A 15,008-nucleotide genomic window follows, 5' to 3' on the forward strand; every position below is an offset into this window, starting at 1 on the left:
ACAATTACTAAAATATTGAGAAAATTTAAGATTTTTTCATTAGTCTTGTATGGAAAAAACCTAATTATTATTGACAACATGATCAATATCACTCCACATTTGATTGACTATACTCTCTCTCCATGAGTTAGCATTCACTCGATGTTATTCCTATCACGCCATCCTCGCATTGCAACATCAACTATAAATTTTAATAATTCATTGCTCTCCTCAATAGTCCATATATTATATTTTGCTTGTAAATCTCCCATTGATAGTACACAATATTCTTTGTTGTTTTATAATAAAAGTTTGCCTTATGACACCAATTAAACAGAAAAAGAAAACTTCAACAATCAAATGTTTCTTAATTTATTAATTTCACTATTAAATTGTATGAGGTTTTCATTGACTCTTTCAATGAAAATAAAATACTATGTTATTTATATGCTCTCCCTAATACCTCAAAGTTCATACCATTCTCGGTTACATATTTGCACATATTTATGAAAACAAGCCATCATGTATAAAAATGCATGATCATGTGTTAACTTCTACCTTCGTAGCATAAATAAAAATTGACAGATAATTGATATCTTCTTTGATCCATTGTTCTTTGTTAAAATGAATATTAGAAATTGTAGAACATAGAGTAGCTGTTCAATTTTTCCCAAATTACATAAATCCAAAACCAGCAACATTTCAAAGTCGTTTTTGAGTTAGAATGATGCAAAACAACCACCTATGAACCACAAAAGAAGAATATTTTACACGAAGTTTCTACGATTAATTTTCCATGCACAAATGGTGTTCCATAAAAAAAAAAAATGAAATTAAACACCCACTAAAAAATGAAATCAAACAAAAAATTCTGCTCCACTATTCATATAATAGTAATCGTTAGAGGTATAACAATTTATACGATTAATTTTCCATATACAAATTGTGCTCCGTAAAATAAAAAATGAAATCGAACACCCACTAAAAAATGAAATCAAACAAAAAATTTTGCTCCATTATTCATATAATAATTCAATATCTACTTATGTTGACCCATAGAGTTGAAAAAAGTCTATACCAATTGTTGGAGATAGTGTTAGAGACTGTAGACAGATATATAAGTTTACGGTACCAATCATGATAAGAAAAATTGTAGATATATATGCGAACAATTGAAATAGTACCAATCGTTATGAAATAAGGGAAAAATTGTAGGTGAACAATCAAAACAGTAACAATTATACCTTTGAAGGAGAATTTCGTGGTCGTGAGAGGAGACAACCCTAGAGACGTCTTGAGAGAGTTTAGTGCGATTAAAATTTGTCAAAATCTCTAGAATAAATGGAAGATAATTTTTTACTTTTTATGGTAGTACCTAAGATATTGAAATTTATATTAAAGATTTTTCTAAGAATTCTTGGAAATCTATTGCAATTTTGGATATCTCTAAACTTTTATGGAATATTTAGAAGTCAAGTTTAAATACCATATGATTTTTGATAACTCTTTGAAAATTTATTTTGAATACCATTAAATTTGTAAAGAGATTATAAAAATTTAATTTCAATACCTTAGACTTTTAAATTTTAAAAGAATCATTAAAAGTCTAGTTTTAATACCCCTGGATTATTTTAATAAACCGAATTTAAAAGGACGTATTTACACTTTTGCACATAAAGATAAAGGGGCATTTTGATTTTTTGCCAATAAATAATGCTTTCATGATTCCCAACGGTCAAATTCAATTTGATCCCCACCGTTTATTCCACCAGGTTTGGGGATCCGAAAACCCCCAAAACCCTAACGACGCAAAGCTCTTGCGTTTCATCGTTTTCGGCTCCTCCCGCTCTAATCCGAATGAAAGCGCTGCTCCGATTCGACTAACTAGGGCTTTCACTTCTCCCGTCTGTTGCTATGGCATTCTCCACCATGCTCCGCCTCGGCTCTTCCTCCGTCCTTCTTGCTCGCGGCCGGCCGTTCCTATTCCTCCCGGCCATCTCCGCCTTGCTCCCATCTTCCCGCCGCGTCTTCGTCGAACTTCGCCCTCTCTCCACTGCGTCGCGCCGGGCCGTTCGGCCGGTGAGGGCGAAGCGGAGGGATCGAGAGGAGGAGCCCTCCAGTGCGGCGAAGCAGGGGAGGGGGGACGACGGCAGCGGACCCAATGGCGGGGTGTTGGTGAAGGAGCGCAGTGGCACCAGGGAGGCAAGGATTGTCCCCACAGAGCTCCACACGGAGGCCAAGGAGTCGTATATGGCATATGCCATGTCGGTGCTGGTCGGTCGCGCTTTGCCTGATGTACGGGACGGTTTGAAGCCGGTGCACAGGAGGATACTGTGAGTGTAAATACTGAACTTGTGCTTGTGATTACTGGCGCAGATTTATTCTTGCGTGATTTTTTTTTGGCTTCTTTACAAATTATGTTGGTGTTTTCTATCCTCCCTCGTGTCTCAATACCGATCGAACACATTGTCTGCCAATCTATCTGTTTGAGCTATTCTGCCAATAACCCTTTTATTATGCGATGCTTGGTTATCTCGAGTCAAGTAAAAAACGAAGCAAATGTCTTGCATTTTGGTATTGCAAATCCGTCCTTGCACCAACTTTGAGCATTATGTATACACATAGGCATTCAGGCTTATCATCTATAGTAACTGATTTATCTCTTTTGCAAAATCATTTGGTTTGACTGCCATTTTCTGATAGTAAGCATTGCTACCAGTTTTGTTTGTAGCATTTTGCCTGTTTAAAGTTTCTTGGTTGATTATTTTACAACATCTTTTTTTTGGTTGATTGTTTTCTAGTTTTCTCTATTATATCTGGTGCAATGTTATCCTGCTATAATTTTCATTTTGTTTGCAGGTACGCAATGCATGAATTAGGTCTTTCTTCTCGTAAGCCTTTTAAGAAATGCGCTAGGGTTGTTGGAGAGGTGACAACATCATGTTTTTCTTTTTTATCTTTCTATTTAGGTTCTTCTGCAATTAATGCTAGGTCCTAACTTCTCATGTGATTTTTGACTTTGCAAGTATATGTAGTATTTGCCTCCTTGCTACTGTAACCCTTGCGGGCTTAACAAATCATTCACATGATTTCTTACAGGTTTTAGGTAAGTTCCATCCCCATGGAGATACAGCCGTTTATGATTCTTTAGTTCGAATGGCTCAGGTATTCTCTCAATCCTTCTCACTTCTTTCCTGCAGTGTTTTACTGTTGAAAAATCTATGATCAAGGGCAGTTCCATGTCTATGGACATTAATTGCAGGTTTTTTTTTCCTTCACTCAATTTATCTGTTTTCCATTCTGATGCAATGTGTGTGCTGGAGTCTATTGACTATGTTGGCTACCACATGAGAATACTAGTGCTAAGAATTGACCACCACCACCATCAAGAGACTTCTAAACTTCCTATTGTTCTCCATTTTCAGAAACTCTCACCTACCAAGTAACATAAATTTGTTAGTTTTTCCTAAAATTTCATTTATTGCTTGGATTATTATTTTTGTTGTTGTGTTTTTCCACAATGAATTATTGATGGCCATTACAAGATGCACACGGATAAATATTGATTTATAATTTATATATTCATTATCTTGTCTTTAACCTTATGTTAGTATATAACATGTCATTTTGTTGTTGCTACAATTTGAAAGCTTATCTACATTGTTTTCTCTTATACTTAATCGCTACCTACTATGCTTTTACATCTTTCTAGGATTTCTCTCTACGATGCCCTCTCATTAATGGACATGGTAACTTTGGATCAATAGATGCTGATCCTGCTGCTGCAATGAGATACACAGAGTGCAGATTGCAAGTAGGTTTGGAGTTTATTTTGTTATCATTCACATCAAATGAAACTGCTAACAATTTTGTCCACTTTGACATGCATAAAACTTTTGGCGCACAATATTTAATATTTTAATTGGCTATCTAATCTATATTCTGGCTGTATTCCGTGGTGCAAACTTGTGCAGAAGTAGAACATATACTTTTGACATCCGTCTGCACACTTTAGTTAATGGATAACTTGCTTGTAGCTCGCAGGGTTAGTTCTCATGCTGAAGTACATCATTTTCTCAGAAAAATGTGCATGCTGGTAGATATCTTTTTTCTTCATCACTAGGAAAAACTGACTGAGGATTAGCTGTCAAACTTCAAACATATTTATTTGTAAGAGATGCTATTAGTTGCAGATCTACTTATCCTGACCATTCACCAATAGCAGAAACAATTTGCCTCTATATATATTGATGTTTATTTTGGACATCATTATTTTATTTACTTATTTATTTATATGCTTGTTTCTCAAAGTTGCTATTAGTTCCAATTCTAATTATCTTGATTAATCTCCAAAGCAGAAACAATTTGCTGCAATACTACAACAACAACCAAACCTTATCCCACTAGGTGGGGCTGACTATATAGATTTTTTTATGCCATTGGGCTCTATCCCCAACTATATCATTATCAATACTTAAATAAATTTTATCTTATTTTATTGTTGCCAACCAAGTCTTTTTTGGTCTTCCTCGTTTGATGTGCGTATTTGTTATAGTTTTACGTCACCTAACTAGAACATTTATTAATCGTCTAAGTATATGCCTGTACTATCTTAAATGTATTTTTCGGAGTTTTTCTTCAATAGATGTAACTATGACTTTCTCTTTATTCCTCTCATTTCTTATTTCTTATTATGTCCATCCTCGTATGTTTACACATCCACCGCAACATCCTAATCTCTGCAACTTCATAACCCAACATTCAGCTCCATATAACATAGTAAGTTTAACTATTGTTTTGTAAAACTTTCATTTAAGTTTTAGAGGTACTTTATGATTATATAAAACACCCGACACTTTTCTATATTTCAACCATCCTATTTGTATTTTATGTAAGACATCTCTTTTAATCCTTCTATTGTTTTGCAAAAATGATCCTAAATATTTAAAGCTCTCAGTCCAAGCAGCTCGTCATCTCCTATCTTAACAATTGTTCCATTACATCTAATATTGTTAAACTTAATTTTTTTTTATTCTACTAAGCCTAAAATCTTTCACTTCTAGCGTTTCTCGTCAATATTTTAGTTTAGCATTTATTTCCTCACATGTCTCATTTACCAAAATAATATCATCCGCAAATAACATGCACTATAATACTGTATCGTGAATGTGCCTAGTGAGTTAGTCCATAATTAGTGTAAAAAGATAAGGACTTAAAGTTGATCTTTAATGTAACCCTATTTTTATTAGAAATACTTTAGTTACTCCTCAGTCATCACACCGGTCGGTACTTCCTCATACATATTCTTAATTAGTTTAATATATGTTATGCTAACACCTCTTTTCTAGAATTCTTCATATAATTTTTCTTTAGACTCTATTATAAGTTTTTTCTAAGTCAATGAATACACGTGAAGATCTTGTTTTTGCTCTCAATACTTTTCAATAAGTTGTTTGAGAAGATGGATAACTTCTATTGTCAACCTTCTAGCTATGAATCCAAATTGATTTTTGATAATCTCCTTCCTTAATCTTCTTTCTATTACTCTTTCCCAAAGTTTCCTGGTATAACTCATTAATTTAATATATTTATAATTTGCATAATTTTGTACGTCTCCATTGTTCTTATATAAGAGAACTAGAGTACTTAACCCCCATGATCAGGTATTTTTTTTTCATTTTCAATATTATGTTAAATAATTTTATAAGTTATTCAATACTTTGTTTCCCTATGCACTTCTATACCTTTATCAAAATATTATCTAGTCAAACGACTTTTTCATTGTGCATCCCATTTAAAGCTTGTTTTACTTCTGAAATTTGAATTCTATGATAAAAATTTAAATTTCTATATTCATTTGATCTATTTAAATTATCTAAGTTAAGTTGGTCACTTAAACCTTCACCATCGTTTATTACTATCCTATTACATTCTTTAATACATTTTATTTGGATAAGATTGATGGATCGTGGTCGGCCGACAAGAGGGGGGGATGAAAGCCTGAAATCAGAGTTAAAAAAGATATTTTTTTCTTTTGCTTAGAAAGGATGCACAATTTAATTAATCAAAATAAATTGTATAAAATAAAATAATCAACTCATAAAATAAAAAGAGGTACAGGAATTACTTGGTTCCACCTAGGTGGTTGTTAATTCAAAGTAGATGAAAGTATACTAAAATTCTTCTTTGTTGAAGGTGGAAAAGCCTCTTACACATTTTGAAAACTCAGAAAAGACTAGGAAAATGATTACAAGAGTTGTTGTTTAAGTTCTATTGAATTCCTAGTTTCAGGGGTCTTTTTATAGTCCTTCGAAAAATGTTGCCGTTGCTCGGAGGCGCCTCCAAAGAGGTCCAGGGCTCCTCCAAGAGGATAGAGTTTTATCCTCTTCGCCGACTACTATTTTGCTCGGTCTAGGGTGCCTCCAACATTGTTGGAGGCGCCTTGCCTTCCACAAGAAGGCGCGAGGGTGCCTCCAAGCCTCTTGGAGGCGCCTTCTGTGAAGTAGATCAGTCTCCAAGCTGATTCTCTTCGCGTGGGTGATGCTTCGGTTAACCGGAATTGAGCTCACTCGAACCCAACTCCGACCTTCTCCTCGAGCAAGCTTCCTCCTTGGCTGCTCGTCCCTCGAACTGCCATGCGTGTCTTCTCGTCAATCGGTGTACTCTTCCGCAATATTTCGTCCCTTGGATGCATCGAGCCTGCCGATTCCTTTCTCGTGCTATCCTTATCGCTAGCTGCATTTTCTGCTCGACTTCTTGTGTTCCTAGCTCCTACACACTTAGACATAATGATTAACAACAACATGATCTAACTTAACCTAGTTGACCACATCAAAATTAAATCGGGTACGTACAATCTCTCCTTTTTAATGTGCATCAATCTAAGTTAAGGTTAAACAAAAATGAAATAATTGGTACTAAGTAAATGAAATTGCAATTATAACAAGAATTTTACAATAAAGCACAAAACAAAAAATCTCCTCCTTTCTTAACCTCCATATCTCTCCCTTTGATCATATAAAAAAAAAATAGGAAAAAAAAGTTATAAAAATTTTGAAAAATTTCTAGGGGTTGACAGAATTAATAGTAAAAAATTCTCTGTTTTGCAATTAACAGAATTAATAGAATTTTCAAACATAATTTTCACAAATATTCTGATTTTACTAATTAATTATCTGTTTTGACAAAAATAATTTAAAAATTATTTTTATATTTAGAAAAATCCTAATTTTTTTTGTCAAAGTCAAACAGAAGCAGTAGATCAATAAAAAAATTTTCATGAAAAAATATTTTTTATTTTAATAGAAATAAATCATTTTACTACATAACCTTATTTTTAGAACAATAAATATTAAAATTTGATTTTGATCTAGAAAAATTTTGATAATTTTTATAAGTATGTAAAACCAAAACTTATTTTTTTTTGAAATTCGATTTTTGAAAATTTTCAATATCAAAAATTAATTTTTTGTTAACTAATTCATAGAAAATTAATTATTAATATGAAAATTCCAAAAAAAAATTAATCTAACAGATAGTCTGCTGTTATATCATTATTCAAGTTTTGAATAGAAAACTCTAATAGAAGAATTAGATACAAATGTTTTGCTAAGTTAAGAGATTTTATCATTAAAAAAAAATGAAGATTTAGTTTAAACATGTTCCTTCCTACTAGATCTATCACGAATTTTGGTGGAATATAATTTTTAGAGATTTTTCTAATTTGACTCCTATGGTTCTTAATATACCAATTCGGTCATTCATAATTCTTAAATTTTGAATTTCGAAGAATATTCGAATTTGCACATGCATAATTATTTTTTAATTTTTCTATTTGTGCTTTCAATTTTTCATTTTTAATTTTCAAATTATTAAAATCTCTTAGTCTACTTGCATTTGCTAAGGTTAATTTTAACTTTGAATTTTCTTTTTCTAATTTAACCATATTTCTAGCAAACATTTTAATAAACTCAAATCACTCTTCAGGAGATCGGAAACGTATCTTACTTACCGTGTTGACTTTGTTATCCGATGCTCCCCTTTGTCGTTACTTTCTTCCGAAGACTTCACCATCATCAATTCTCATTTTTGAGGTACTTTTTTCGTCCTTCTGATGGTTCGCCATTAGTGCCGGTCCGACATAGGCCTCGATCTCAGACTCGGAGGTCGACGATTCATTCCACGTAGCTTTTAAGTCCTTGTGCGTTGTTCGTCTTGACTCTTTGTTTTTTTTTCTCCTTTACTTTAAGGCAGTCGCCCTTGATGTGCCATTCTTCTTGGCAATTGTAGCATCATACCTTCTTTTTGCTCCGCACGTGTTTCATAGCATGCAACTTGTTGAATTTGTTAGATTTGAGATATCTACTAAAGTTTCTTACCTCATCTTCGTCGATAGAGGCTTCAAAATCCGTAGGGGTGTAATCGAGCCGAGTCGAACTCTTGAATGTTTGAGTTTGACTTGTTTATAATCAAGCTGAGCTCGAACTTTATTTAACGAATATATTCATGGTTCACGAGCTTATTCGAGCTTTTATCGAGCCTAAACGAGCTTAATAAATATAAATTATAAATTTAAATATTCATTAAAAACTAAATTATATATTTAGAAAAAATTATAATATTCTTACTAAAATTTATAATTTTATTCTAATAAATAAATTTAATATATCTATCTATATTTTTCATAAGTAGAGTATAAAATCTATAAATTCAATATCAAAACTATTATTTTTCATTTAAAAGTTGATTCATAAGCTTACTAACGAACAAGTTCATGAGTTAACGAGCCGAGTATTGTTAAATTTGAGCTTGGTTTGTTTATCTTAATGAGCTTTATTAAACGAGCTCAAACAAGGTTTTATCGAATCGAGCTTCGAGTAGCTTATGAACGACTTGGTTCATTTACATTCCTAGAAATCTGGTTCACCCATTTTTGCCCTTAGGGCAATGTTCTGATTTTGCTCCTTCATTTGTTCTGCACATCGAGATTCGTGAAGTTCTAAAGTAGAAATAAACTTTCTAATGACCTTACTTCTAGATCCTTAGAAATATAATAGGGGCCAATTATTGAGGACCATTCCAGTGTTCTTGGACAAGCATTTAATGCATATCTTTTTGAATCTCAGTTTGTTACCATTTCTTTGAGATTTGTGAGTCCCGTGATGAGCTCCTTCAGTTTGGCGTGCAATTGAGCAACAGACTCTCCTTTTTTTAATCGAAGGTTGATGAATTAGTTCCTGAGCAGATCCCGTCTTGTGAGTTTTGTTTCCGAGGTTCCTTCATACAACTCTAGGAACTTCTTCCAGAGTTATTTTGTCGAGTCGTAAGCGTCGGCCTTGTTGACTTCTTGCGGCGGTAGCACGCTTAGGAGGTGGAATTATGCTCATTCGTTCACTACGAAATCAGCTTGTTTCTGTTTGGTCCACATGTATTCTTATTTTTTAGCTCCTTGCTTGTCTTTAAGTGCTACAAAACCATACTTCATTATTAAAAGAATTTTGAAATCAGTTTTGAAAAATACCTCCACTCGGCGTTTCTAGAGTGCGAACTCCCTCTCGAACTTAGGCAGGGTAGATGCTTGGTTCGACTATCGTTTTGTTGCTTCAGTCGGCGGTTAGTCCTTCTGAGGCGGTTGAACTCTGATATCAATTAATGGATCGTGGTTGGCCAGTAAGAAGGGGGTGAATTGCCTGAAATCAGAGTTAAAAAAGATATCTCTTGCTTTTGCTTAGCAAGGATGCACAATTTAATTAATCTAAATAAATTGCATAAAATAAAATAATCAACACATAAAATAAAAAGAGGCACAGGAATTACTTGGTTATAACGTAGATGATTGTTAATTTCAAGGCAGGTGAAAGAATACTAAAATTCTCTTTCGTTGAAGGCGGAGAAGCCTCTTACACACTTGGAAGCTCAGAAAAGACTAGGAAGATGAATATAAGAGTTGTTGTTCAAGTGCTATTGAATTCCTATCTTCAGGGGTCGTTTTATAGCTCCTAGAAAAATGTAGCCGTTGCTCGGAGGCTCCTCCAAAGATGTCCAGGGCGCCTACAAGAGGATAAAGTTTTATCCTCTTCACAACAGTAGCCTAACGACTACTGTTTGCTCGATCTAGGGCGCCTCTAATGTTGGAGGCGCCTTCCACAAGAAGGCGCGAGGGCGCCTCCAAGCCTCTTAGAGGCGCCTTCTCTTTGAAGCACGAGGGTGCCTCCAAGAGGCTTGGAGGTGTCTTCCGTGAAGCAGATCAACCTCCAAGCTGATTCTCTCTGTGTGGGTGATGCTCCAGTTAACGGAAGTTGAGCTCACTCGAATCCAACTCCAACCTTCTTCTTGAGCAGACTTCCTCCTTGGTTTCTCGTCCCTCGAGCTGTCACGCACGTCCTTTTCATCCACCGGTGTACTCTTTCGCAATATCTCATCCTTCGGATGCACCGAACTCGTCGACTCCCGTCCCATATTATCTTTCTCACTAGCTGTGTCTTCCGCTCGCCTTCTTGTATTCACACTTAGACAAAATGATCAAATATAATAGGACCTAACTTAACTGGTTGATCATATCCAAACTAATCTGGGATACTTATAAAGATTTCTTATCTTTCTTTCTTTCCCTTTAGCTATTCCATAAATGCCTTTTTCCCCTTCTTTTATATCCAATTTTTGATATATCCAATTTCTTATCTTTCTTTCATTCTTTGATATATCCCCTTCTTTCGCCTTCTTGTATTCACTATTTTCTTTTTCTTTTTTGCTATTGTATATTTTTTTTAAGTTTTCCTTATTTTTACAAATATATATAATACATTGTAATATGGTGCTTTTGACTTCTTTCTTACTTGACAAAATAATATTCTTTGCTAAATGAATAATTTGACCCAGAACTTATCTACTCAGATATGAATTTCTTTTGAGTGAATAAATCACAGTCTGATTTTATTTTGGGATAATTGCTAAATATAACCTTTTTTTCCACTTTTTAAAATTTCATTTCTAATAAATCTACACACATACCAAAATTTATAATTTTGAGCCCTGTCCGAGTTTTAATCTCGGACAGGAACAAGATGGTTTCTGGACCGCATTGTGTTGTGTCGGCAAGATTTTTGTATCTGATATATTAATTAAGAACTTATTTTATTAATATTTTTTTATAGTTATAGATGGTCATGTTTGAATATTTAATTTTTTAATTTATTGAAATTTACGAAAGTAATTCTTAAAATAATTGATTATAAAAACTAAATAATTCTAATTTTTTTTCATAACTAAAGCTAAAGCTAAAGCTAAAGCTAAAACTATAAAATTATTTTCATATTATTTTTGAATATGTTTAATTTTTTTAAAATCTTTTAAAAGTTGATTGAAAATTTTAAAATTGTATCTTTGAAAATTGTTAGATTATCTTAAATTTACAATCAATTTTTAACATGGATTAGAAAATTCAAATTAAAATTTTTAATATTTTAAATCTAATTTTTTAAACTTATGCAAATTTTAGAAATTGCTTTATATATATATATATATAGCCAATAATTTTAAAACTAATTTGTTATGAATTTTTTAAAAAATATGACTATATTCTACCTAGGCAAAGGTGAGGACTCGGTATTTGGGAGAAAAAAAAAATCTAACCTTATATATATAAGACTTAAAATTAAAAAATTAAAATGACTTAAAATGCCAATGCAACGTGTTAAATTAAAAATATGCTAGACTTTTTTTTATAAGAAATTGGAAAAAGATTTTCAAAAGATTGAAGCTTGTGCTAGACCAGATTAAGCAATTAATCATTTCATTTAGTTTTTTTCCCCCTAGAAGCATGTTTATGAGTTCCAATTGTTTGGTTACTACAGTATGTTCATATGGTTATCATGATGATCTTATGCAACAAATAGATATATCACTAGATGTGTCAACACATGACTTGGCCCCTTATGCAAGTTCGGTCATATCAGTTATTCCCTATGTGTTCCATGGTAATGAGTTACATACATGTTGGAGATGCCCACATAGACTAGGTTGGAGGTGAAAGGTTGCCTATGTGAAAAGAAGAGACTGATTTTGCTGCACACAATATGCCAAAAAATATCTTTATGTAACGTCTAATGCTTTTTGAGTTTGATAAAGGAATATATTGTTGTTGATAAAGGTGGAGATGCAGATTCATTATGTCTGTGATATCATGACTGTGACAAGGGACATAGCTAGAATACCTAGTTTTAGGTGCAAAACCTTTGCATGCTATCCATTTCCATGAATGCTAGGTAAGGTGGAATATACAAATGATGAATGATATCATTGGGCTATTGCATTCATGCACTATCACTTTGTTTAGTTTTCCAAAGTATTAATTGTAGTAAATGCAACAACATCAAGTCAACAACAAGTTGGGCCTTACATGCATTTGGGGATCAATTCTAGTACTAGCACAACCACCAGTTTATATAATCACAAAATTCAAGATCCCACATTATTGTTGGTAACCATATCTTCGAATGGAGAACTCATCAATTTAAGTGATACTTGAAGAAAAATTGAATTTAATTGTGTAACACATTGTCAATTTGGAATCTTCTGAGACGTTAGTCCTGTACCAATGAAAGAATTCATCCTCGATGGAGGATGTACCAATGCTATTGGAAGATAAGCAGGATTGGCTGATTAGATCTACTGCCCAGTTGATTTCTCTAGTATTGCTTTTAACAAGTATCCTTTTTCAGTTTTGCTTTTAATATTATTTTCTATATTTCTTCGAGGTTTGCTAAGTAATATTGGTATCTGCCAGTGACTAATCTATCCTCACCAGATTATGTCCATATATGATTATGATGTTTCTGTCTAATTTCTACCCATTTTACAGGCTCTTACTGAGGCTATGCTCTTAACAGATTTGGACTTTAATACTGTATGTTTTAATAGTGCTCTTTATATTTTGAGAACATTTGATTTCTTCTGTTCTGTGCTTTTATTTGTTCCCTGTTTGTTTCACAGGTTGATTTTGTTCCCAATTTTGACAACTCACAAAAAGAACCTTCTCTTTTGCCTGCTCGTCTGCCAAATCTGCTGTTAAATGGATCTTCTGGAATTGCGGTACAAACTGTCTTTCTCATGTTATGATTATACTAATTTATTGTTAAAACATTCTCTTACTGCATGATAGTCGCACAATGTGACCCATTAATTTGCATTTTGGAATAACCAGGTTGGAATGGCTACAAATATACCACCACACAACCTTGGGGAACTTGTAGATGCACTTTCTGTTCTGATCCATAATCCTGAAGCTACCGTAAGCATGATTTATTTCCTCGACTTTTGTGCATTATTGTGGGAGTTGGTATCTAAACCATTTAATTCTGCATGCCTTTTTCTTTGTTCTGTTCTAATGGGTCTGCCTAATAGTGCGACAATCAGGACAATTGCCCACGTAGGTACTACAGAGATCCATCTATATTCTCTCTCCTAATGATGTGTTGGTTGTCGAATATGCTTAGCTGTAAACCTGTTAAATTATGCAGATTTTTGTAAGGTTAAAGTTCCTATTGGATGCAGTAACGCTCATTTTCTTGTTTTGTTGATAGGCAGGCATTTCTGTGAAGTGTGGTTTCTTATATGTTTGACATGGGAGATACTTCCAATTTTTTTTGCAGCCTTGAAGTATTTGGTCGGAAACTAAATAATTTATTTTTTGATAGGTCATCCATGTCTAAACATGGTTATCTTGTCAAATTGCACTTAATTTAAATCCACCTTTTTGTTTTTATTGAACCATTTTGATTGGTTCTTTAGTTCATAGAGTCAATATGTATTATTAAGGAGATTACTTGAGCTAAAAATCTTAATATTAGCCTTATTTGATTGTTAGAATCAACAAACATAGATTACAAAAAATTATATTATTAAAAATTATAATTTAAAAAGTTAAAGAAACTATCTAAATGAAATTGTTTATAAAACTTGTAAGAAAAAGAATATATATAAATAAATTTTCTATTTTTTACATACTAGATAATATCATACTATTTAGCTAGCTTTGATATAATTTTAGAAATTAGTAACATGATTTAAAAATTTATTGTGTGTCATTCGGGAGAGGTGAGATATCTTGTCGTTCTACTGGTTGTTAGTCATGCTAAACTGGCCAAGATAATGGAACCTCCATGTGGACAATGACAACGCCAATTGCAACAATGTCAAGGCCTTTGTGCAAGGTTTTTTTTTCTCTATGTAATGACTATGATGAACATTGCACGATGTCAAAGCCTTTGGGTGAGGCTTTTGGAAAGTCTACATTGGTGATAATGGCATTAGAGTTTTTATGCCAAGCCTTGGCAATGATGATTGTGATGACTATGTTAGAGCTTTAGCATGAGGCTTTTGCAAGCAGCATGAGGCGATTAGACAATGGCTAGAGATTAATATTGGCAATTCTCTTCTCATTCCCAATTCCTTCCTCCTGGTAAGTGCCTCTAGCACCGTGTGTTGGCACGCCTGACGCGACACCAATGCATCTAGTTTTGGCCAAAGATTGATCTCAGCATGGAACGAGATGTCAAAGCTTGTGTAGAAAACATTGTATGGTATTAAAATGAGAACCATTACATAGATATATAAACTCATGATCAATGCTAAACTAATGTGGGACTAAACCTACTAGACCAATAACACTTAATATAATGGCTCTAACACTCACCCCTTTAGTTGGAATATATGTATTATCTATGTTTAGCTTGTTATGTTATCTGCTATTGTAGAATAAGACATAACATAATGAAATGATAACATATTATATGCTTCCAGTGAGCACTTATGAACACCAATTAGCACACAACTGGCTATATTTTCAACCTCAAATTAACCCTTAGACAAAGAGAATATAAAGAGAGAAAGGATGAATTAAAATGGGAATGGCATTCTAAGATTTTGCTTTGCCATTATTCAGAAATGTACAATAATATGTTACATACAATTAATCCTCCTGTCAGCCTTTATTTTGTTGTATAAACAAATATTATGGGACATAATTATGC

General features: G+C 33.3%; 1 protein-coding gene across 1 annotated transcript in view; it reads left to right on the plus strand.

Moving 5' to 3' along the window:
• The first annotated feature begins 1,745 nt into the window (after positions 1–1,745).
• The window catches only part of LOC122042506 (probable DNA gyrase subunit A, chloroplastic/mitochondrial), a 53,206-nt gene continuing 39,943 nt past the window's right edge, over positions 1,746–15,008 (plus strand). The window contains exons 1-7 of the mRNA XM_042602655.1: positions 1,746–2,312; positions 2,839–2,908; positions 3,079–3,144; positions 3,692–3,793; positions 12,839–12,883; positions 12,970–13,068; positions 13,181–13,267. Of these exons, the coding sequence (XP_042458589.1) occupies positions 1,894–2,312; positions 2,839–2,908; positions 3,079–3,144; positions 3,692–3,793; positions 12,839–12,883; positions 12,970–13,068; positions 13,181–13,267 (888 nt within the window). The 5' untranslated portion in view covers positions 1,746–1,893. The remainder of the gene's footprint in view (positions 2,313–2,838; positions 2,909–3,078; positions 3,145–3,691; positions 3,794–12,838; positions 12,884–12,969; positions 13,069–13,180; positions 13,268–15,008) is intronic.

This window comes from Zingiber officinale, chromosome 2A (assembly GCF_018446385.1).
Source record: "Zingiber officinale cultivar Zhangliang chromosome 2A, Zo_v1.1, whole genome shotgun sequence".
NCBI lineage: Eukaryota > Viridiplantae > Streptophyta > Magnoliopsida > Zingiberales > Zingiberaceae > Zingiber > Zingiber officinale.